This window comes from Panthera uncia, chromosome X (assembly GCF_023721935.1).
Source record: "Panthera uncia isolate 11264 chromosome X, Puncia_PCG_1.0, whole genome shotgun sequence".
In the NCBI taxonomy this organism is placed as follows: domain Eukaryota; kingdom Metazoa; phylum Chordata; class Mammalia; order Carnivora; family Felidae; genus Panthera; species Panthera uncia.
The window spans coordinates 50,039,593-50,062,999 of NC_064817.1; the positions used below are offsets into that span (position 1 = coordinate 50,039,593).

The 23,407-nt window shown below is 42.4% G+C and overlaps 1 protein-coding gene across 1 annotated transcript in view; it reads left to right on the plus strand.

The window, feature by feature from the left end:
- MSN (moesin) overlaps nt 1–18,525 on the plus strand; it is a 64,771-nt gene extending 46,246 nt beyond the window's left edge. The window contains exons 3-13 of the mRNA XM_049643896.1: nt 3,198–3,293; nt 4,675–4,949; nt 6,724–6,807; nt 7,291–7,437; nt 8,458–8,554; nt 10,289–10,452; nt 13,264–13,394; nt 13,654–13,814; nt 15,125–15,217; nt 15,567–15,791; nt 16,308–18,525. Of these exons, the coding sequence (XP_049499853.1) occupies nt 3,198–3,293; nt 4,675–4,949; nt 6,724–6,807; nt 7,291–7,437; nt 8,458–8,554; nt 10,289–10,452; nt 13,264–13,394; nt 13,654–13,814; nt 15,125–15,217; nt 15,567–15,791; nt 16,308–16,472 (1,638 nt within the window). The 3' untranslated portion in view covers nt 16,473–18,525. The remainder of the gene's footprint in view (nt 1–3,197; nt 3,294–4,674; nt 4,950–6,723; nt 6,808–7,290; nt 7,438–8,457; nt 8,555–10,288; nt 10,453–13,263; nt 13,395–13,653; nt 13,815–15,124; nt 15,218–15,566; nt 15,792–16,307) is intronic.
- The last annotated feature ends 4,882 nt before the right edge of the window (nt 18,526–23,407 follow it).

The window sequence follows — 23,407 nt, forward strand, 5'->3', positions numbered from 1 at the left end:
GAACCTCTACAGTTGGTAGACCCAACTTGCTGCCCTACCAGTTCTGTCCCAGTCTGCCACTCCATGACCTAGCATCCTGGCCCTAATCTTCTGCATCTTCAGTGTGTCTCTCTCTCTCCTGGGGCTGACCTACTTCTTCCCACCAATTGCATCTGGACCCACTATCATTCTGCAACCCTGTGAAAATCATCAGAACTGTTAATTGGGCTCTATCTTAGATGTAGGATTAGATAATAGTGCTTTAAATAATCTTTTCTGTCCATGCCCTGCCTCTATCCTCCACAAAAGATGCCAATATCACATTTCAACATGAGCATTTTGTATTCTACATCTAAAACCTATAGGGAATTCCTTTTCACTGTTAACTTAGACTCAGGGACTCACCTTGCCTTTGAATCCTGGAAGTCTTTTTATCTTTTCTCATCCCATGTCCCCCACAACTTATCTTTTCTAAACATGTTCATAGTTACCCAAGTCAGCAAGAGGTAGGTGGGAAATGGGACAGTATTTCTTAGTCATTTAAAAATAAACCTAATTAGTAGACTGAACTTGAGGTAAGAAAGAGACTAGTCAAGCCATATGAGTTGTAGTAGATGGAAAAGCTTGATAGATGAAGAAGCTAAGTCCCAGAGAGGGAAATGTGCTGCATAAAGATCACACACCAAATCAGAGACAGGTGAGACTTTCCACTCAGGTTTATTCATGCCTTATTCAAGCTGTGAAAGGGAAGGTTGATCACCATGCATGCCCCAGTGAGCAATGAAATTTGATGACTGGGGGATATATATGGTTTCTCTCCAAAGTGGTTGCTGGCTGAACCTAGTGGGAAAGCCAGGAACCATATCTAGCTGCAGAGATGGTCAAAGCTCATTACCTTGCTTGGATATGTGGACAAAAGAGAGACAAGGCAGTTAGTCATTTGGGAACCCCAGGGATCCTAAGCCCCTATGATTTCTTGTAATTAAAAGAGAGCATGCTAGAAAAGAAAGGGTTTTAGAGTCATGCATATCAGGATTCTAGTCTAGGCTTTATGGTTGTAGGCAGGTTGCCCCCTAAGCTTTTGTTTCTTCATTTATAAAATGGAGATAATAGCTATCTCAGGGTTTTTCAGTGTTCAGTACCTGGTACATAATAGTTACTTAATAGATATGAGATCCTTTTTCCTTTGGGCCTCTGAAGTTCTAGATTGTAAGCTTTGGGAGTGAATATGGGGCCTGGCTTTGGGTGCCTAGTAGAAACTTTGTGGATATAGTGGAGGTGTGTACGTGTTTGTGTGTGTGTGTGTGTGTGTGTGTGTGTGTGTTGAGGGAATATATGATTTGTTCACAAGGAAGGGTATTATAAATATTGGGTTTTTCTTTCCTGTTTCTATCTCCAGGTACATTTCTTCACCTCACTCTCCTATCTCCCCTGCCCATGCCTCAAGGTAGTCAGCATAACCAATTAGGGTGTGGCTCAACTTTATTGCCTCCATCTCCAGTGATGGGCATTCTGGGTTCAGCTGCCAGCTAGAACCATTAACATGCTAATGTCAGGGACTGGAAAACAAACCCCATCTCCTGGCTGCTCTCCCTTTCCTACCCATTTCTCAGCCACAAGGCCCACAACACAAGGGGCCCCTTAGCCACTATACATACTGAGGTACTCACCATGTTTCTACCCTCTTTCCCACTCTCAACCTGTGTGAGTGGTAAGGGGAGTCATGAATAGCCTCAAATCAGGGCTGGAAAGAAGCATCTCAGCACCCAGACACAGCATATCTTTGGAGTATATAGATACCACAATGCCTGTTATGTCTCCCCAAACATTATTTCTTGGGCATTGTAAATGGGACTCAGTTAAAAGAGTGTGGGCATATTCGTACTTGCTAAAGATAAAGGAACAATCCAGCAGAACAAGATATAGGAGTTAAACCAACAATTTCTACTTCCAGCCTTTAATTCATCCTGGGAGTGGAAAGGCACATGACATCATAGAGGGAAGAAGTGGCAGAAAGCACTGGATTTGAATGTGTTTGGAGTCAAACAGACCTGATTCTGCTACTCACTAACTGAACTTTCACTTCTTGCAACCTTATTTTCACTATAAATTTGGGCTAATTGTAAATATATCACAGGGCTTGTGAAAATTAAAGAAGATAATGGATATAACGTTTTTGATGTGTGGTAGTGGTTATAAGTAATAGGCCTGTTCCCTACCTCAGCGGAAGTATCTTGTGCAAAAGAGACGCTGACATCATTTCTTGACTGCTGCCCAAGTGTATTTCCTTGCCAGACCCTGGACACCTTATGTACTTTACAATCAGGGACCAGGGGTGCCTGGGTGGCTCAGTTGGTTAAGTGTCTGACACTTTGTTTTTGCTCAGGACATGATCTCATGGATTCATGAGTTCGAGCCCCATGTCGGGCTCTGTGCTGACAGTGCAGAGCCTGCTTGTGATTCTCTGTCTCCCTCTCTTTCTGCCCCTCCCCCACTTGTACTGTCTCTCTCAAATAAATAAACATTTTTTTTTAATTAAAAAAAAATAAAGTCAGGGACCAATCAACTGATGAATGGATAAAGAAGATATGATATATATGTATGTATGTATATATATATATATAATATATAGTGGAACATACATATACATATATATATATACACATATATACATATATGCATATATATCTATATATATATAGTGGAATATTACTCAGCCATGAAAAATGAAATATTGCCATTTGCAGTGATGTGGATGGAACTAGAATGTATTATGCTAAGCAAAATAAGTCAGTCACAAAAAGACAAATACCATATGATTTCACTCATATGTGGAATTTAAGAAACAAACAGATGAACATGGGGGAAGAGAAGGAAAAATAAAATAAGAGAAAAACAGAGAGGGAGGCAAACGATAAGAGACTCTTAACTATAGAGAACAAACTGAGGGTTGCTAGGGGGGAGGTGGGAGGGGGATGGGTTAAATGGGTGATGGGTATTAGGAGGCACTTGTGATGAGCCCTGGGTGTTACTGTGTAAGTGATAAATCACTAAACTCTACTCCTGAAACCAATATCACATGGTATGTTAACTAACTTGAATTTAAATAAAAACTTGGAAAAAAAATAAATTCAGGGACCATGTTGGACTTTTTTATCCTCTGTCCCTGGCACAAAGTATGTATTCAATCAGTTGTTGCTTTTTATTTTCTTTTCTAGGTGGTAAAAACTATTGGCCTGAGGGAAGTTTGGTTCTTTGGTCTGCAGTACCAGGACACTAAAAGTTTCTCTACTTGGCTGAAACTCAATAAAAAGGTAACTGTTTACCCCATTGTTGGGTTTGGAATTCATTTCTCCATTACATCTTATTCATGGGGTAATATGTGCTAGCTGGAAAATTCTGGGCTGTGTTTTTCACTGGGTGGTCCATTGACCACTAGATCAGAATAAAGGCAGAGGACCTCAGCCAAGGCAGAGCTCTTGCTCTGTCTCCACTTCGACTTCTAACAGTGAGAATGGCCAACGTCCAAGGATGGAGAGACCCTTTCTTTTTTCCTGGGAGCTCTGTCTTAAACTTTGACTTGTTTTAGACCACAGCCATTAATGCCTTTTCAAGAGGGGATTAGCATCCTATTTTTTCTTGCCAAACTCAAGGGCTTTAGGAGGATTGTTCAAAAGAGAATCACTGACTCTTGAACTAGAAAGAATCTTGAGGGTCTCCTAATCTTATTTTGTCTCTGCTCCACCTGTCGACTCATACCTAACTTCCATACAGATGCTTCCCTCTTTCTTGATTTTCTATTTTTCCTCTATAGGCGTCTACACATAAGTTTATTAGCACATATTTTTTTCCTCCAAGTTCTTAAATTGCAGCTAGTTAACATACAGTGTAATATTATTTTCAGGTGAAGAATTTAGTGATTCATTATTTACATACAACATCTGGTGCTCATCACAAGTACCCTCCATAATACCCATCATCTATTTAACCCATTCTTTCTTCATTTTCTATCTCAGTCGAACTCCAAATGAGATGATTTGAGTATATGTCCATTCAAGCTCATCACCTCCATGCAGTATCTCTGCAGGAACACGGTAGTCCTCCATCTCAGTATCCTCAAACTTCCCAACTTTGTCTTTGGGGATTTCCAACGTCCTGTGGCTTGTGTTTCTGATTGTGTCTAGGGGATAGGTGCCCCACCCTCTGCTGGCAAAGTCTTCTTTTCCAGAGGAGTGGGGACATTTGCTGGGCAAATGTGGAGCTCTCAAGAGCCAACTTCAGGTTTTAAAAAGCATTCTAGTTTGTTATCTTGCCTAGCCAATTCCCAGGGCTTAATGATACATACTGGTTTTTACTTTGCTAACTTACAGTGTTGGGGGAGACTTAAAAGAGGAGCTTTCTTAAGCCTAACCTCAAAATTTGGGGGCAGTTGGATATATTGTCAGATGGTGGGATCTTAAAGGCTTATGATCATTAGTGGGTCTTAGGTCATTTCAGGAAGGAATCTCTGAAGGGAAGCAATTAGGGACATGAGATTGGGTCCCCAAGTGAAAGCAATGTGTCTCCTTTCTGAATTACCAAAACAATTGTCCCCTGGCTCTTTGGGATTACCCAAATTGATGATCGTTCAGTGTTTCTCCCCATCCTACAGCCAAAATATTTTTTTGAGAGCCCATAACCTCTTATTACTCCCAGGTGACTGCCCAGGATGTGAGGAAGGAAAGCCCCCTACTCTTCAAGTTCCGAGCTAAGTTCTACCCTGAGGATGTATCTGAGGAATTGATCCAGGACATCACCCAGCGCCTGTTCTTCCTGCAAGTGAAGGAGGGCATTCTCAATGATGATATTTACTGCCCACCTGAGACTGCTGTGCTGCTGGCCTCCTATGCTGTCCAGTCTAAATATGGTGACTTCAATAAGGAAGTCCACAAGTCTGGCTACTTGGCTGGGGACAAGTTGCTGCCACAGAGGTAAGGTGGTGCCTTTGGCGGGAGGGGGCTGCAGTCCATGGCTGACCAATCTCTATTACACAGGGACTGCCAGATCTGTTCCTTTCCACTAGGGTCTGTCTGAGGACCATCTTATGTTGCTCAGAGAGACATATGTGCATATGGCGCCATACCCTATTGTCTCTCTGACTCTCAAAATAAAAAGTTTTTTTTTTTCCCTCTCTGCCTGATTACAGAACTTCTTTACTCTGGAAACAGGTGCTTGTATGGATTACCAGAGACGGCTTGACATATCCTATCCTGGTTCCATTTTCTCAATCCTTTTCACTGATTTAGACCTCTTGTATCAGAGGTTCATAGAGGAGAGAGAGAAATACCCAAGCCAGGATGTGGGGGAGTTCCAACAGTCTTTTAATATTGACAGCCAGTGTATAGAGATTTCTGCTTTTATAAACGTCAAAGCTGAATGCTCTCAAACATTCATTATTTTTGTTTTAGCATTGCGACAACACATAAAATGAATAAGGCAGGCATTATACTTATTTCCTGGCTAAGGAAATAGAGCAGGGGCACTCACTATGAAATGCCAGATCTCTCACAGCTCATTTGAAACAGAATCAGACCTGGAGCCCCAGTCTTTTGAATTTTTAACCCTGTTTTTTTCCCTACTGCATCCAATGGCCATTTTCATAAGCTTTTGGATAGAAGGGAAAGTTCTTGATTCTGGGATCCTCAGTCCCATTGGAGCTGTGGCATATGCACAACTTACCTGAAAGTGTTAGGGATAGTGGTTGTTCCCTGGAACTCTACCTGATCACTGCTTTGATGTCTGAGATGGCATATTTAAAACAAATCTTGGGGGACCGGGGTGGCTCAGTCAGTTTAAGCATCTGACTTCAGCTCAGGTTATGATCTTGCAGTTTGTTGGTTTGTTGTTGCATCAGGCTCTGTGCTGACAGCTCAGAACCTGGAGCCTGCTTCTGATTCTGTGTGTCTCCCTCTCTCTCTGCCTCTCTCTCTCTCTCTCTCTCTCTCTTTCAAATAAACATCAAAAAAGTTAATACAAGTCTTGTTTATGATGTAGTAGATCTGGGAGGTTGAGCCTGTTAGTTTCTTCCAAAGCTATTTGAGCTCAGTTCTCTGATCACACGGGCTGTTATCTCATCCCTGAGCAATTTTCTCATAAACACAAACTATTGGTCCCACAGGGATCTAGGAGAGAGTGTCCTGACTCTTAGCCTCTCAATTCAGCACAGACTCTTGATACATTACTGCCCTACTTGGAGACCACAACATATTATTGTGTGTGTGTGTGTGTGTGTGTGTGTGTGTGTGTTTGAGAGAGAGAGAGAGAGAGAGAGAGAGAGAGAGAGAAGCAGGCAGAGGGGGATGGAGAGAGAGGATCTTAAGCAGGCTCCACTCCCAGCATGGAGCCTGACACAGGGCTCAATCTCACAATGTGAGTTTATGACCTGAGCCGAAATCAAGAGTTGGACACTTAACCAACTGAGCCACCCAGGTACCCCCTTAGTATTGGATTTTTTGGTTAAAACTACAAAGGAAGGTGTTTCCATTGTCTTTCTTTTCCACCCATTATTGTAACCCTCCTACATCTCAGGCAGTTCCCTATGTCTAATTAATACCTCCTGCTGTAATTTCCATCTACTTCTAATATGACTTCAGTGGGCTGACTTCCATATTTTCTTTGCATCAACCCTTCAGAGAGCTAAGTGAGCTCCCTTTTACTCCTTCATTTGGGTTTTGTGCTTGAAACTACTATCTGTTGTGTTTCCAGGGTCCTGGAGCAGCATAAACTCAACAAGGACCAGTGGGAGGAGCGGATCCAGGTGTGGCATGAGGAGCACCGGGGCATGCTTAGGTAAGCCTGCCCTGGAAACTATGGGTTCTACTGCTTTTTTTTTAAGGGAGAATGAGAGTATGTTCTGGGGGAAAAGAGGCAAAAGACTAAAGACACTGGAGATGTTGGAGATAAAAGGACAGGAATGCAATTTATAAGGGAAAGTAGAGATAGAAGGCAAATCAGGATTATTTTTGTGAATGATGGCAACTGTTAGCCCAAACAGTTTTGACTGTAAAGAAATGAAAGGGACCTCAGTATCTCTAGAGAACTTCTGGGGTACCAAGAGCTTCTTACCAACAAAGAAATGGGGAAGGAGCTCTCTAAACATGGTAAATCATTTAGGTGTTGTCTAGTTCAGGAATAAATCTTCTCATTTTGCCATCACCACACTATCTGGGCTCTGCTAAGAATATTCTTGTCAGAAGTGCAGAACAGGGATGCTGTCTTCCTGGGTCTAATTCATAGGCTCCCCTCTGTAACACCTCCATATCTGTCATTTAGGGAAGATGCTGTCCTAGAGTATCTGAAGATTGCCCAGGACCTGGAGATGTATGGTGTGAACTACTTCAGCATCAAGAACAAGAAAGGCTCAGAGCTGTGGCTGGGGGTGGATGCTCTAGGTCTCAACATCTATGAGCAGAATGACAGGTATAGCTCAGAGGTCTCTTAGTTTATTTGGGCCACTCTGACACCTAGGGCTCATCATGAAGTAGGACTATACCTCCTGGGTCCCACATGGGTCCCACCTTTTTTTACCTAGTTTAGATCAGCCCAAATGTTTGCACAACCTCCCAGGCCTCTAGATCTTGCATTGACTAGATTTGCAGTGTCCACTACAGTAGTCACTGGCCACATGTGGCTGTTATGCACTTTGAAATGTGGCTACTCTTGAATTAAGATATGTTGTAAGTATAAACTATACACCAGACTTTAGAGACTTAGTGTGAAATACAGAATGTAGAATGTCTCATTAATATTTTTTAATATTAATCTACATGTTCAAATGATAGTATTTTGGATATACTGGGTTAAATGAACTGTTATTATATTTAATTCCACCCTACTTCTTTTTACTTATTTTCATATAGCTATTAGAAAATTTAAAATTACATGTGTGGTTCTCATTATATTTCCATTGGACAGCACTAGCCTAGAACCTACCTTGTGAGGGTTTATAATTAATCCCATTCCCATATGACGATTAAATACCTTTTGGCCTATAATCCCTCTTGCTACAGACATATCTCACTTGCTTATTTTTTCCCTTTTGTCTGCCCTTGGTGAGGATGGATATAATAAATTATTGTTCATGTAATTTCTGAATCTTAGAGCTCATTGTTTACATTCTCCCAGCTGTTACAACCTCGAGAGGAAGAGTCCCAATAAAATAGGGCTGGAGATTCTTGTGAGAGATTTTTATAAGGTCTATGCCTCAATAAAAAATACACAAAAAAAAAACAAACCTCAAAGATTGGGACAAGGAATAATATGTTGGTTGTAGTATCAGGAGGTCTTTTGTGCACCCTCAATACTGGCATCTGACCTCATGGCATAGGGTAACACTGTATCTACCTCCTTAAGGAAGAAGTTGGGCGCGTGGAGGGCAAACCACCAACCCTATATGTCCTTCTTGTCTTTCCCTTGTCCTGATGTTCTTGTTCTCTACAGACTGACTCCCAAGATAGGCTTTCCCTGGAGTGAAATCAGAAACATTTCTTTCAATGACAAGAAATTTGTCATCAAGCCCATTGACAAAAAAGCCCCGGTAAGTGATTCCTCCTACTGGCCAAGACAGGTACTTACCAAGACCTGGATAATGCTAGGAGCAATCATACCATCTTGCTCTCATTTTTCTGGCTTTTTTTTTTTTTTTGTAGGGGGGAGGAGGCACAAAAGGAGATTGGCACCGGAAGGGGATTTTGATGCCAAGACATGGCTAAGAGGCATCCTGTAGCTGGTGCCGCCCTGCTACTTGTGTCTCAGGAGAAGCATGGATGAGGGAGAGCCATAGGCAATCTAAATGCTGCCTCTTAGCCACTGTCTTCTGCTGCCCTGATGCTCTAGAGGTGGAAACAGAGAGTGTATCTGTTTTTTAAAGCATCTAGGCTCCAGAAAGTTAAACTGTTCATGTACTTTGGCCTATTTTTAATTGTAAAGAAAGAATAGAGTCAGAAGTTCAGATCCAAAGATGATCCTCCAAACTTGTTTTTTGGTGTTACTTTGCTGCTGTCCTCTCAAGACTTATCGCCACAACAACCCAAGAACAAGAAAGGGCTTTGGGTCTATTCATTCCTTTAATATCCTCACTATACTTTTCACCCTTTCAGTTGCCTGTGGCTAATAAGACTGGAAAGCTGGTGATTGGGAGTAGGATAGAAAACAAAAAAACAAAAAAGAGTCTCCTCTTTTGGTGTACCTCATGTGCAACAAGGGTCAATGGCCATGCCCAGCCAGACCATTCTCATGAGGCCTCAACCATTCTTCTCCAGCCCTGAGGTCTCTGAACTTCTGCTGCTAGGCACTTTATATGTATATATATATATATGTATATATATAATCTCATTTAACCCTCAACAGCATTGTCAGGTAGTAGCATACCAATTTTATAACTGATTAAACTGAGTTTCAGAGAGATGGAGTGATTTGCCCAAGATCACACAACTAAAATGGTAAATCTGGGATTTATACCTAAGTTATTTGACTTCTAAGGCCTGTGCTCCTTCCACTGCACACTAAGCTATATAGTAGCTTATACAGTAGTAGTTTGGGTTCAGTGGCAGAGGAGCTAGTAGTTAATCCATTATCTGATAATCTTGGTCCAGTGGTATCTGTAATAACAAACTCAGACTCACACAATTTGTGTGTGTGTGTGTGTGTGTGTGTGTGTGTTTATTGAAACTGCTGCTGTGTTCAACTTTCATAAGATAAAGGTAAGTAATAAAGCCAGCTGAGATCAAGGGCTTCTTTTAAAAAAAAAGGACAGCTAAGACAGTCAATGTTAAGGAGATTTAGGTATTCACGTATGTATTTACAACTTGCCTTATTCCAAAAATAATTTAAGGGGCTGTGTCTGGGATGTGCTTTTAGGAGATTATAGAAACAGTCCAGCCACCCATACTGCACTCACCAGTGTGTTATGTAGGGGTTATTGGGTGTCTAAAAGAGGCCCCTGAGATTCAGCAGGATCCCTGATTAGCAAATGTAGTCAGTTCCTATCTTTCAATTAGATTGAGGGTATTTTAGGATGCTTTCATAAGCACAAGTTGCAAGAAATTGTAGTTTGGTAGTTTTCAGAAACAAAAAACCTGGGTTCTAGTCCTGGGTCTGTTGCTAGCTTGCTATGTCACTTCAACACTCTGATAATTAATTTTCCTATTTCTAACATGAGAAAATCGGGCTAAAAAACCTTTCCTATGCTTTTGGACTTAGCTTTTCAAAAAGCAAAAGCTTACCTTCATCTGTCCCTTAAAATTCATTTTTATTATTGGTTTCCCATCAGGACTTTGTCTTTTATGCTCCCCGGCTGCGGATTAACAAGCGTATCTTGGCCCTGTGCATGGGGAACCATGAACTATACATGCGCCGCCGCAAGCCTGACACCATTGAGGTGCAGCAGATGAAGGCACAGGCCCGGGAGGAGAAGCACCAGAAACAGATGGAACGGTAAGTTCTGTGGAACTGGAGTGGAGTGGAGGCTGGAGCTGGGGAAAAGAAACTTCTCAAAGGTGTCAAATTATAAAAAACAAAAACAAAAACAAAAAACAAAGATATGAAGCCATCCTTGGATAGGTAGAGAGAGGGAGCTGTACAGGGCTGACACTTTCTCAAGTCTCAGGCATCCCTTTACCCAGGAAGCAGGCATTAGAAACCTAGGATTTCAGAGGCTCATGAAGGATTTCATAGTTCTACATTGTCTTTAACCTTAATGTTGCTGCTCTTCTATGCAGATTCTGGGTTGCTCCAGATTATCTGACCAGTGTGGTGGCATTAGCAGAAACTTTCATTCACATTTAAACATGGATTCTGTAGGGATTTTTGAGTGGAATTAGGAAGAGCCACCAGAATTTTCCTTATGAAGCCCCTGTACTCTCTCTGTAACCCCTTTGTTATTGAAAGTGTAGCAAGGCTCAGCCACATCAACATCTACTTGGGAACTTATTAGAAAGTCAGAATCTGAGACCCTACCCCAGATCTACTGACTCAGAGTCTGCATCTTAAGATGCTAGGTGATCAGTTCTCCAAAGAAGCCACCAGGCACATGAAAACATCCTTAGTCTATTAGGGAAATGCAAATCAAAACTACAATGAGGTAGCACTTGATAACTCACTAATATAGAATAAGTAAATAAATCAATACAGAAAATAATAGCATTGTCAAGCATGTGGAGAAATTGAAACTCATGTAAATTACTGGTAGAAATGTAAAATGTTTCAGCTACCGTGGAAAATAGTTTTGGTGGTTTCTCAAAAGATGTAACATAGAATTACCACATGAGGGGCACCTGGGTCGCTCAGTCGGTTGACTCTCTGACCTCTGCTCAGGTCATGATCTTGCGGTTCATGGGTTCAAGCCCTGCATTGGATTCTGTGCTGACAGTTCAGAGCCTGGATCCTGCCACAGATTCTGTATCTCCTTCTCTCTCTCTACCCCTCCCGTGCTAACAATATGTCTCTCTCCCTCTCAAAAATAAATATTTAAAAAATTTAAAAAATAAACAGAATTATCATATGATCCCACAACTCCACTACTAGGTATATACTCAAAAGCGTTGAAAAGAGTACATGTGGGTCGCCAGGGTGGCTCAGTCAGGTAAGCATCTGACTCTACACTAAGAGCGTGGAGCCTCCTTGGGATTCTCCCTCTCTCCCTCTCTCCCTCTCTCTCTGCCCCTCCCCTACTCACACTTTCTCTCTCTCTCCCTCAAAAGTAAATAAACTTAAAGAGTACATGTACACAAGTGTTCATATCCAAAAGGTAGAAACAGTCCAAATGCCCAACCAATGAATGGATACACAAATCGTACAACCATACAATGGAATATTATTCAGCTCTAAAAAGGAATGAAGTACTGATACATATTGCAATGTTTATGAACCTCTGTAACATTATGCTAAGTGAAAGAAACCAGACACAAAGTTCACATACTGTATGATCCCATTTATATGAAATATCTAGAATAGATAAATCTGTAGAGGCAGAATGCAAGTTGGTAGTTATTAGGGGCTATGGGGAGGAGAGATAGGAAGAGACTTCGTTAATGGGTATAGGCTTTTGTTTTGGAGTGATGAAAATGTTTTTGAACTAGATAGAAGTGGCAAATATACAACATTGTGAATGTACTAAATGCCACCAAATTGTTTGGTTTATAATGGTTACTATTATATGAATTTCACCTCAATAGGTTTATTTAAAAAATGAGATCCCAGGTGATTGCTATACATTTCAAGGTTTGAGAGCACTGCTCTAGTAGGTACTCTGTCATAAAGAGTTTGGAACCTCAAGAAGCTTCTAATATAAATCAGTTCATGTCTGAGACGTTAGACACCATGGTTCTTATTCAAAAAAATTTTACTGAGATTGGGGGCAGTTCACAGAGCTGGATCTGACAGTAACCTTCCCTCAAGGACCTTATATATAGTCTTGTAGGATAAAGAGAAAAAAAAAAACAGTATGTACATAACTGTTGAAGGTACAAAGGCTGGGTCATCTTTTCACTCAATAATTATTGAGCAGTGAAAAAAAAAACAAAAATCTCTGCTCTCAGGAAGCTGATATTCTAGTGGGAAGAGGCAGAACAAATAAGCAAATTAAACAGTATGTGAGATGGTAAGAAGTGATGTGGAGAAAAATAATAAAGAGGAAAGATGGGGAGAAGGATAGGACAAGTATTCTGAGGGACCAGAAAAAGAAAAGACATCTAGGCTAGAGTGAGAAGGCAACCTCTTTAAAGAGGTATTGGGACAAGAAAAAGTGAATGCTTGTTCTAGATTCGCAACACATTCTGGGGAAAAAAAGAGCCTACAGCTGGGCTTCAGAGGGCAAGCAGAGTTAGGCCTAAGGACTGATACCCTAGCCATAGAGATTATTGGACTTGAAGCACAGTATCCTAGCAGAGTCAAAACTTGACTCCCTATGAGGTAGACAAGGCAGGACAAATAGGCCATTTTACAGATGAGATACTGAGAACAAGAACAAAGAAGTGACATAGCTAAGGTTACCCACTGGTTACCCATTGGTTACTAGTAGAGCTGAGAGTCCAGGTTGGATCTCCTGACTCAGGGACGAACTGACAGGGTCCTGAGTATACTGGCCCACATGGGGCTATGATGTGAAGACAAAAATGTGGAGATAAGGCAATGTGTTCCCAACTCACAAGCCCTAAGTGTGGTAGGGGCTGAGGGTCAAGAGCAAGGGAGACTTGGGGCCTTTCCATGTAACCTTGATATACTATTCCATCCTTTCTCTGTTCTTAGTGCTTTGCTGGAAAATGAGAAGAAGAAGCGTGAGATGGCAGAAAAGGAGAAGGAGAAGATCGAACGGGAAAAGGAGGAACTGATGGAGAAACTGAAACAGATTGAGGAACAGACTAAGAAGGCTCAGCATGGTGAGGCTTAGAGTCATTTTTGAGACTGGGTTTTCCTAGAGCCTGACTTTATGAGCTGGAGACCATTCTGCCTGAGCTGCAGACTCAGGCTGTATAATCCATATATGGCTACAGATAGATGAAAGATTGGGCAAGAGGAAGAGTGCCTAGAACTTTCTGCCAGCTGTGCTCTAGGGTGAAGCATCTCCAGAAAGGAAACTAGGTATTTCTTCTTCATATCTGCACTCTTCACCACTTTTCCCCCTTCTTTTCTTTCCAGAACTGGAAGAACAGACCCGCAGGGCTCTGGAGCTTGAGCAGGAGCGGAAGCGTGCCCAGAGTGAGGCTGAAAAACTAGCCAAAGAGCGTCAAGAAGCTGAAGAGGCCAAGGAAGCCCTGTTGCAGGCCTCTCAGGATCAGAAGAAGACCCAGGAACAGCTGGTAAAGCTACCAAATGGGCCAGGATTGTGGTACCTGAATTTTCTTCTCTGTCTGCCTACCTATTCACAGTTACCCTTGCCTGCAGGGCTGGCTTCTTCCAGCAGGGTGCCAGTGTATGGACCCCCAGCAGATGGCTTATTCAGAAGCAAGATGCAAAGTCATTGGTGTGGCCCAGAAATCTTTGCAAACTGTCTTCCATAACTCTTACTTTTATTCTACTTTCTTCTTAGCCCTTGGGTATCTGAGCTGATGACCTGACAAAGGAAAGGGAGGGAGGAAGGAAGCAAAGGGATTTACACTTAATTGACTGCCTGTGTGTTACAAGCTATGCTCGTGACTTTTCCTTTCCCCTTATTTTCTTATTTCCTCTCCAATAACCCTATGAGGTTAACCCATATGGATACTATGCCCAGATAAGAAAATTAGGGCTCAGGGAGGTTTAAGAGACTTGTCAAAGGTCACACAATGTCACTGAATAAGGATGAGAACCCATTTTTGCCTCTCTTTGAAGGGTTTGCTCTCTAAATCATATGTAAGACTATATGTCTATGCATTTATCAGGGAGGAGGGTTAGCATACTTACTTTTATCATGTTTCCAAGGGTTCTGTGACTCAGAAATTAAGAACCTGTGGCCCAAATTCCTTGATATATGTTCTTCCCTTGTACTGTTTGGAATGAGAGTGCAGGAACTAAGACCTAGTTAGCAGAGGGAAGTTTCCTCTAGGATATCTGTCCAAGGTATGAGGGTGTGCATAAGCTTTTTCCCTTGTTCAGATCGTCTTGTGACACTACAGTGTCTTTCCTATACTTGTCCTGGGAGGAGTCTTAGTGGAAACCCTGAGCATTCTAGGAAAACAGGAAAGGTTCTGGTACTTTAGGTAGTGACACAGTGATGTCCAAAGCTTTATGGAGGCCCTAACTATGCAGTGGGCAGTAGGTGTATGTAAGAGAGATTGAGAGGGAGAGGGATAGAGGGAAGGAGGGAGAGGGGGAGAGAGGAAAGAGAGAGAGAGAGAAAAAGAGATAGATGAGGAAGAGAGAAATGACATGTTTGTCTTTAGGAGGTCTATAGTCTAGATGGGGATCTCTGACTTATATGGAAATTATTTGGAGTTAAAGAATAGTAGATCTGAGAATAGGAGTGGTCTTCCAGGCTTCCTGGAGGAGGTGTGGTAAAAAGAGTCTCCAGAACAGCAAGCAAGTGGAACAGCAGGTTCCCTATTTGTTCCCCAGGAGAACTGGTGTTGAAGATACCTGGGGCCTGAGGACCAGAAGGCTCAGCTCTCACAACCTTCCAATTTATCCATAGGCCTTAGAAATGGCAGAGTTGACAGCTCGAATCTCCCAGCTGGAGATGGCCCGACAGAAGAAGGAAAGTGAAGCTGTGGAATGGCAGCAGAAGGTGAGACACAGTGCCCAGAGCAAAGCATTATGGCAAAGAGTACTATATGAATAAGTTTCAGTTCCTTAGATTCCTCAGATTTGGGCTCCTTACCCCTTCCATCCCTCCTTGACAGCAGGCATCATGGGAGAAAGAGCTCGAGGCTTTCTCAAATACTTTCCAGAATTCTCTAATACACCAGGACGTTAGTAAATTGCTCCTTATTATACAGCTGCTGAAACTAAAGACAGACAAAGTGACTTGGGCTACCTGGTGCCTGCCTCCTTCTGGGCCATTCTATGCACATGTAGGATGCCACAAGTTAGCCTGGTCTGACTGCTGGTCTTTCTTTCCCTCTGTTACTGGACAGGCTCAGATGGTACAAGAAGATTTGGAGAAGACCCGTGCTGAGTTGAAGACTGCTATGAGTACACCTCATGTAGCCGAGCCTGCTGAGAATGAGCAGGATGAGCAGGATGAGAATGGGGCAGAGGCCAGTGCTGACCTGCGGGCTGATGCCATGGCCAAGGACCGCAGTGAGGAGGAACGTACCACTGAGGCAGAGAAGAATGAGCGTGTGCAGAAGCATCTGAAGGTATCTAGGCAGGGCCAAAGGGTCAAAGATACCATGTGCATTCTCTAGATCATCATGGGAGTTAGGTAGAGGAGCCTGTCTCAGTGGAGTGTGGGAGGCTGAGCCTTTCTCTAACAAAAGCTTTAAGGGTAGGCACTCATCACTTAGTCATCAGACCTGGCCCCCTATTCCTTGTTTTTTTCTTTTTGCCCCATACTCCATTTAACTTTTGTATTCAGAAAATACCCTGACCCGATTTCTACCATTATTCTACTCTTAGAGAATACCTGCCATCAATCAGTTGGTCCCCTAAGTTTGTGGGGGGTTTGTTTTATTTTTGCTCCACTGCAGTCCCAACAGGGCTGAAAATGGTCCTCAACAAATGTGTGTGTGTGTGTGTGTGTGTGTGTGTGTGTTAGTGTATATAGAAAGAGAGGGGTGAATGTGTGTGGAGGGGGGTTAGAGAGAGAGAATCTGCTTAAGGGAAGGTAAAGTTAGATCAAGCCATTAACCCCTCATCCCCTTACACCTGCACAGGCCCTCACTTCAGAACTGGCCAATGCCCGCGATGAGTCCAAGAAGACTGCCAATGACATGATACATGCTGAAAACATGCGACTTGGCCGAGACAAATACAAGACCTTGCGTCAGATCCGGCAGGGCAATACCAAGCAGCGCATCGATGAATTTGAGTCGATGTAATGGTCACCCCAACTGTAGGGACCCCTCCTCCCTTCCTCCTTGCCCCCACACTCTTTTACTCTTGCCTAACACTGTGCTGAAGCCACTAACTAGAACAGCCCTGGAGTCATGCCAAGCATTCAGTGTAGCCATGGGACCAAACCTAGCCCCTCAGCTCCCACTCACTTCCTTGGACAAGTAAATGGCCCACAATGGTGCCAATTGGACCCTCTTTCCCTCTGTCCCATTTAATATAGCTTACAGGAAAAGACCACTTCCCTAGCCCAGAGGCACTTCGCACTTGATTTGAGAAATACCCCCTCATTTACTGTTGTTCTGTAGGGGTGAAGTGTGGTATTGGTTGAAAAATAACCCCCACATCCCTGCCACAGACTGCCTTCCTTTTCAGGGTCCTGTGATTTGCAGAAAATCACATGGTTTAGGAAAGGAGGCACGGCCCTGAGTATATGCTCTAGGATGTCAAATGACCTAGGGTTAGCCCTTCCAATTCCCATTTCTTCTAGAGTTATTTAGGCTTTATAATGATTGGAAGCTAAAAAGATGTTCATTCTTCTCTATGCCTTCCAGATGGGGCCTGTTACAAACTCAGTTCTAGTAAGTTTTATCCCTGAGTTTAGGAATTCAGTTTCTCCCCATGGTGAGATGGCAGGAGACAGTACCTTCAAGAGACTTCACCAATGTTTTAGAAGGCTGTTGGCCATTCACTTCAGGCAAGGCTGGATAGGAGAGCCTACCCTAATGTTTTATAGGAGCCTAGGCTTGTTTCAAGTGAGCTTTATGGGCGGAAAATGTATTATTCTGAGTTCCTTCCTTCATGAGATCTGCCCCTCCCCACTCCAACCCCCAAATTCCCTCCAGCTAGAATGGTAGGGATGGTTACCCAAAAACATAGCCAGTCCCATCCAGCACTCTTGCCAAAGGGAGGAAATGTTCACACTGGGCTTCAGTATTTTTTCTTCCAGGGTTCTAAGGTCACTTCTTTCATCAGAGCTTCCATCAGAGCTATGTGGGCCACCATTCCTGCTTCAGGGCCATCCATGCCTTAGTATGGTGAGCTCTGGAGCTTGATGCCAGTTGGTTCAATTGGTGAGTGGGTAGAAGATGCTGAGTGTGGTGAGAAAAGCCTTCAGCCTGGATCCCACTGTTTACTTGACCCCCTGAGATCCCTAATAGCTCCTTTCCCTCACCCCCTCCAAGGTGATGAATGGGCCCTGCTTCTGTTTAACAAACCTCTACCCAAGTCTTGCCCCAGCTGTGCTGCCCCTTGAAGTTGTAAACCAGAGAGCTGTTGGGGTCTCTGGTCTGGTCCCTTCTACACTCCAACCTCTTTCTTTCAACCCAGGATTAACCTCCCCTTCCTCTATGTTTCATGTGTGCTCTTTTTTTTTTTTTCAAGTATTATATATTCTAGTGGCATCTAATTCAATATTGATTTCTGTGTTTCTTGCTAATGCACTCTTAGAAGATATTAGTCTTGAAGCAGGATCATTTTGGCCTCATTCCCTTACCATCCCCACACCTGGGAAGCATCTATTATATTATTAAAGAATATTTTGCCAGAAACATTATTGCAAGAAGCTTTCAGTATTAGTGATGTCACCTGTCACTATAGGTCCTAAAGTCCCTTCTTAAAATACTTGGTATTTGTTTCATTGTTTTTATTTTGCCTTCTCCCAAGAGTTCAGTTCCCAAGGGGTTATACTGTCCTTCCATGCAATGCCCCTAGCCCAGAGCCCTTGGCTTTGATCCCTCCCTGACTTCATTCTGACTGACCTTGGGGAGTCATGTGCATTTCTGTGAATTATATTGACACTCTCTTGGTGATATGCCCTATACTAGCTAAATTCAAACCTGAAATTGTAGGGCAGTTTAGCTGCCTTAAGGGCAATAACCCATTCACAGGGAGGCTGGGAAGAAAGGTTAGATTTTGTATTTAGGTTTTTGTGTGTATGTGTATTTTGGGGGGTTTTAAAAAAAAATTGGAGGGGTTTATGCTCAACTCATGTTCTGTTTCAGTGCCAATAAAAGTTAGGAAGACTTCTCTGTGACTTGATATTTTGTTGTAGTATGTATGAGTGGGTGGTTGTAAGATACTTCACTGTAATTTACATTCTGTAGACCACCTTCCAATCCTGGTCTCATTTCATACTCATTTCACTCCTATGGAGAGTGGATATTACCATCCTCATTTTAAGAAGGAAGCAATGGACTTGAAAAAACACTACCCAAGTGACAAGACTGTCTGACTTAATTGCCTACACAGTTTCCAGGACTACAGGTCTTTTCCAGTGTAGGTGGGCCCTGAATTGATAATGGGATGCTCCTGGGCTCACTTGGACTTGGGGCTTTGGAATTTCTTGTGAAGGGTCACTAGACTCCTCCTGGGATAGTCAGGCCCTGTCCTGCTTCCTTACTGGGAAGTACTCCAGGCTTCCCAATTTCCTACTACTTATTGCAGTTCCAATAAAGGTCAGAGAAATTACCTTGAACTCTGTTGCAAAAGGCAGTGAGGAGTGGAGTGTGAAGTGAAGATGGAGTGTATATATGTACAAAAGCTGTTGGGAAGTACTTTGTTGCTTATGAAACATGTCAATTTTATAACCTAAATGTAGTTATGCTAGTTTTACAGATGAGGAAACAGACCCAGGTAAGACTTCCAGGCTGTCTTGAACCTAGCACACTGTCTCATTTACCAGTCTCCTTCTTGGTGAACCACACTTGCACAGAAAAGTAAACCATGGGGGCGCCTGAGTGGCTCAGTTGGTTAAGCATCCGACTTCAGCTCAGGTCATGATCTCACGGTCCGTGAGTTCGAGGCCCGCGTCAGGCTCTGTGCTGACAGCTCAGAGCCTGGAGCCTGTTTCAGATTCTGTGTCTCCCTCTCTCTCTGACCCTCCCCCGTTCATGCTGTCTCTCCCTGTCTCAAAAATAAGTAAATGTTAAAAAAATTTAAAAAAAGAAAAGTAAACCATGTATTATGTGGGCTTTAAATCCTTCACAAGAAAACTTTCAGCCAGTGGTGCCTAAATTGGTCTGCACATTGGAATTGTAAAAGTTGTTTTAAAAGACCAGACCTCATCCTCAGATAAAATTACAATCTCTAGTCGTGGGATACAGCCATCAGTATATTTGATGATTCCAATGAGTAGCCAGACTTGGGAACCACTGCTCTGAGGACATACTATTTTTTAACTTTTTTTTTTTATTTTTAAATTTTATTTTAATTCCAGTATAGTTAACATACAGTTATATTAGTTTCAGGTGTACCATACAGTGATTCAACAATTCCATACATAACCCAGTAGTCATCACAGCAAGTGCACTCTTTATCAATGTCACCAATTTCACCCATATTCCCTTTGCAATGTTATTGCAAATGGAAAAATTTCATTCCTTTTTATTGCTGAATAATAGTCCATTATATGGTAGGAAACACAAAAGCAGCAAAAATGAATATTTATCTAAAAAATCGATCTCACAAAATAAAAGGATATAAAATATGACAGTATATACCCAAAATTTAGGGAGGAGAGGAATAAAGAATGAGTTCAAACTTAAACAACCATCAACTTAATATAGACTGCTATATGCAGAAGAATTTACACACAAACCTAATGGTAACCATATATCAAAAATGGAAAGAATAAAGAGAATGAAATCCAAATATATTACCAAAGAAAACCAGGAAACTGAAGAGAAAGACAAGAAATAATCAGAGAAAATCTTCAACCACAAAAGAAATAATATAATAAATACATATGTATCAATAATGTTGAAAGCAAGTGAACTAAATGCTCCAATAAAAAGACATAGGATGACAGAATATATATATATATATATATAGAATATATATATATATATATATAGAATATATATATATATAACAAGCTCTATATGCCACCTACAAAAGACTCATTTTACATCAAAAAACACCTGAAGATTCAAAGTGAGGGGGTTGAGAAACATCTTGCTAATGGAGGTCGAATAAAAGCTGTAGTAACAATACTTATATTGAACTTAGATTTAAAAAAATTAATGTTTATTTGTTTTTGAGACTGTGAACAAGAGAGGGGCAGACAGAGAGGGAAACACAGAATCTGAAACAGGCTCCAGGCTCTGAGCTATCAGCACAGAGCCTGACGCAGGGCTCAAACCCACAAACTGTGAGATCATGACCTGAGCTGAAGTCAGACGCTTAACCGACTGAGCCACCCAGGCGCCCCTGAACATAGTAGATTTTAAAACAAAGTAACAAGAGATAAAGAAGGGCACTATCATAACTATTAGGACAATTAATCAAGCAGATATAACAAATGTAAATACTTATGCACCCAACATGGAGGCACCCAAATACATAAAACAGTTAATAACAAACATAAAAGAATGAATTGATAATGACACCATAATAGTAGGGGACTTTAACATCCTAATTACATCAATAGAGCCTCTAAGAATATAAACAAGAAAACAGTGGATTTGAATGACTCACTGGACCAGGTGGACTTAACATATATCTAAAACAGTTCATCTGAAAACAGCAGAATACACATTCTTTTCAAGTACACAGAACATTCTCCAGACTAGATCACATATTAGAACACAAAACAAGCTTCAACAAACTCAAGAAGATTGTAGTCATACCATACACTTTTTCTGATCAAAACACTACGAAACTAAAAGTCAACCACAAGAAAACATCAGGAAATCCCACAAATACATGGAGGTTAAATAACACGCTACTAAACAATGAATGGGTCAACCAGGAAATGATATAAAAATTACATAGAAACAAATGAAAATGAAAACACAATGGTCCAAAACTATTGGTATGCAGCAAGTGTGGTCTAATATGGAAGTTTATAGTAATACAAGCAAAACTCAAGAAGAAAGAAAAATCTCAAATAACTTACCTAAGCTTACACCTAAAGGAGCTAGAGAAAGAACAACAAACAAAAGGTAAAAACAATATAATTAAGGAAATAATAAATTTTGGAACATAAATAAATGATATAGAAAGTAAAAATACAGAGGGAAGATGGTGGCATAGGAGGACGCTGGGCTCACCACGCGTCCTGCTGATCACTTAGATTCCACCTACACCTGCCTAAATAACCTAGAAAACCTCCAGAGGATTAGCAGAAAGGAGTCTCCAGAGCCAAGCGCAGATGAGAGGCCCACGGAAGAGGGTAGGAAGGGCGGAGAGGCAGTGCACGCTACACGGACTGGCAGGAGGGAGCCGGAGCAGAGGGGCAGCCTGCCGGCCAAGCAGAGCCCCCTAGTCTGGCTTGCAAAAGCATAGGGGCCGGAAGGAGTGTGTTCCGACAGCAAGCGGGACTTAACATCTGGAAGGTTATAAGCTAACAGCTCTGCTCAGAAAGCGGGAGGCTGGAGGACAAAGGGAGGGAGAGGTGTTGAGCCCCGGGACGACAGAGGTCAGCTTGGCAGGGAACAAAGGTGCCATCTCCTTCGCCCATCCCCCAGCCAAAATCCCAAAGGGAACCAGTTCCTGCCAGGGAACTTGCTCACTCCGCGCAAACACCCAACACTGTGCTTCTGCGGAGCCAACCCTCTGGCAGCGGGTCTGACTCCCTCCCGCTGCCACACAGCCCCTCCTGAAGTGTATCACCTAAGGAGAAGAGAGCTAAGCCAGCCCTTCCTGCCCCCGTGCACCTTGCCTACCGACCCCAGCTAATACGCCAGATCCCCAGCACCACAAGCCTGGCAGTGTGCAAGTAGCCCAGACGGGCCACGCCACCCCACAGTGAATCCCGCCCCTAGGAGAGGGGAAGAGAAGGCACACACCAGTCTGACTGTGGCCCCAGCGGTGGGCTGGGGGCAGACATCAGGTCGGACTGCGGCCCCGCCCACCAACTCCAGTTATACACCACAGCACGGGGGAAGTGCCCTGCAGGTCCCCCGCACCACTCCAGGGACTATCCAAAATGACCAAACGGAAGAATTCCCCTCAGAAGAATCTCCAGGATAACAGCCAATGAACTGATCAAAAAGGATTTAAATAATATAACAGAAAGTGAATTTAGAATAATAGTCATAAAATTAATCGCTGGGCTTGAAAACAGTATAGAGGACAGCAGAGAATCTCTTGCTACAGAGATCAAGGGACTAAGGCACAGTCAGGAGGAGCTGAAAAACGCTTTAAACGAAATGCAAAACAAAATGGAAATGACGACAGCTCGGATTGAAGAGGCAGAGGAGAGAATAGGTGAACTAGAAGATAAAGTTATTGAAAAAGAGGAAGCTGAGAAAAAGAGAGATAAAAAACTCCAGGAGTATGAGGGGAAAATTAGAGAACTAAGTGATGCACTAAAGAGAAATAATCGACACATAAGAGGTATTCCAGAGGAGGAAGAGAGAGGCAAAGGTGCTGAAGGTGTACTTGAAGAAATAACAGCTGAGACTTCCCTGAACTGGGGAAGGAAAAAGGCATTGAAATCCAAGAGGCACAGAGAACTCCCTTCAGACGTAACTTGAATCGATCTTCTGCACGACATATCACAGTGAAACTGGCAAAATACAAGGATAAAGAGAAAATTCTGAAAGCACCAAGGGGTAAACGTGCCCTAACATATAAATGGAGACCTATAAGACTCCTGACTGATCTCTCTTTTGAAACTTGGCAGGCCAGAAAGGATTGGCACAAGATCTTTAATGTGCTGAACAGGAAAAATGTGCAGCCGAAAATCCTTTACCCAGCAAGTCTGTCATTTAGAATAGAAGGGGAGATAAAGGTCTTCCCAAAGAAACAAAAACTGAAGGAATTTGTCACCACTAAACCAGCCCTACAAGAAATCCTAAGGGGGATCCTGTGAGACAAAGTACCAGAGACATCACTACAAGCATAAATCATACAGACATCACAATGACTCTAAACCCATATCTTTCTATAATACTGAATGTAAATGGATTAAATGTGC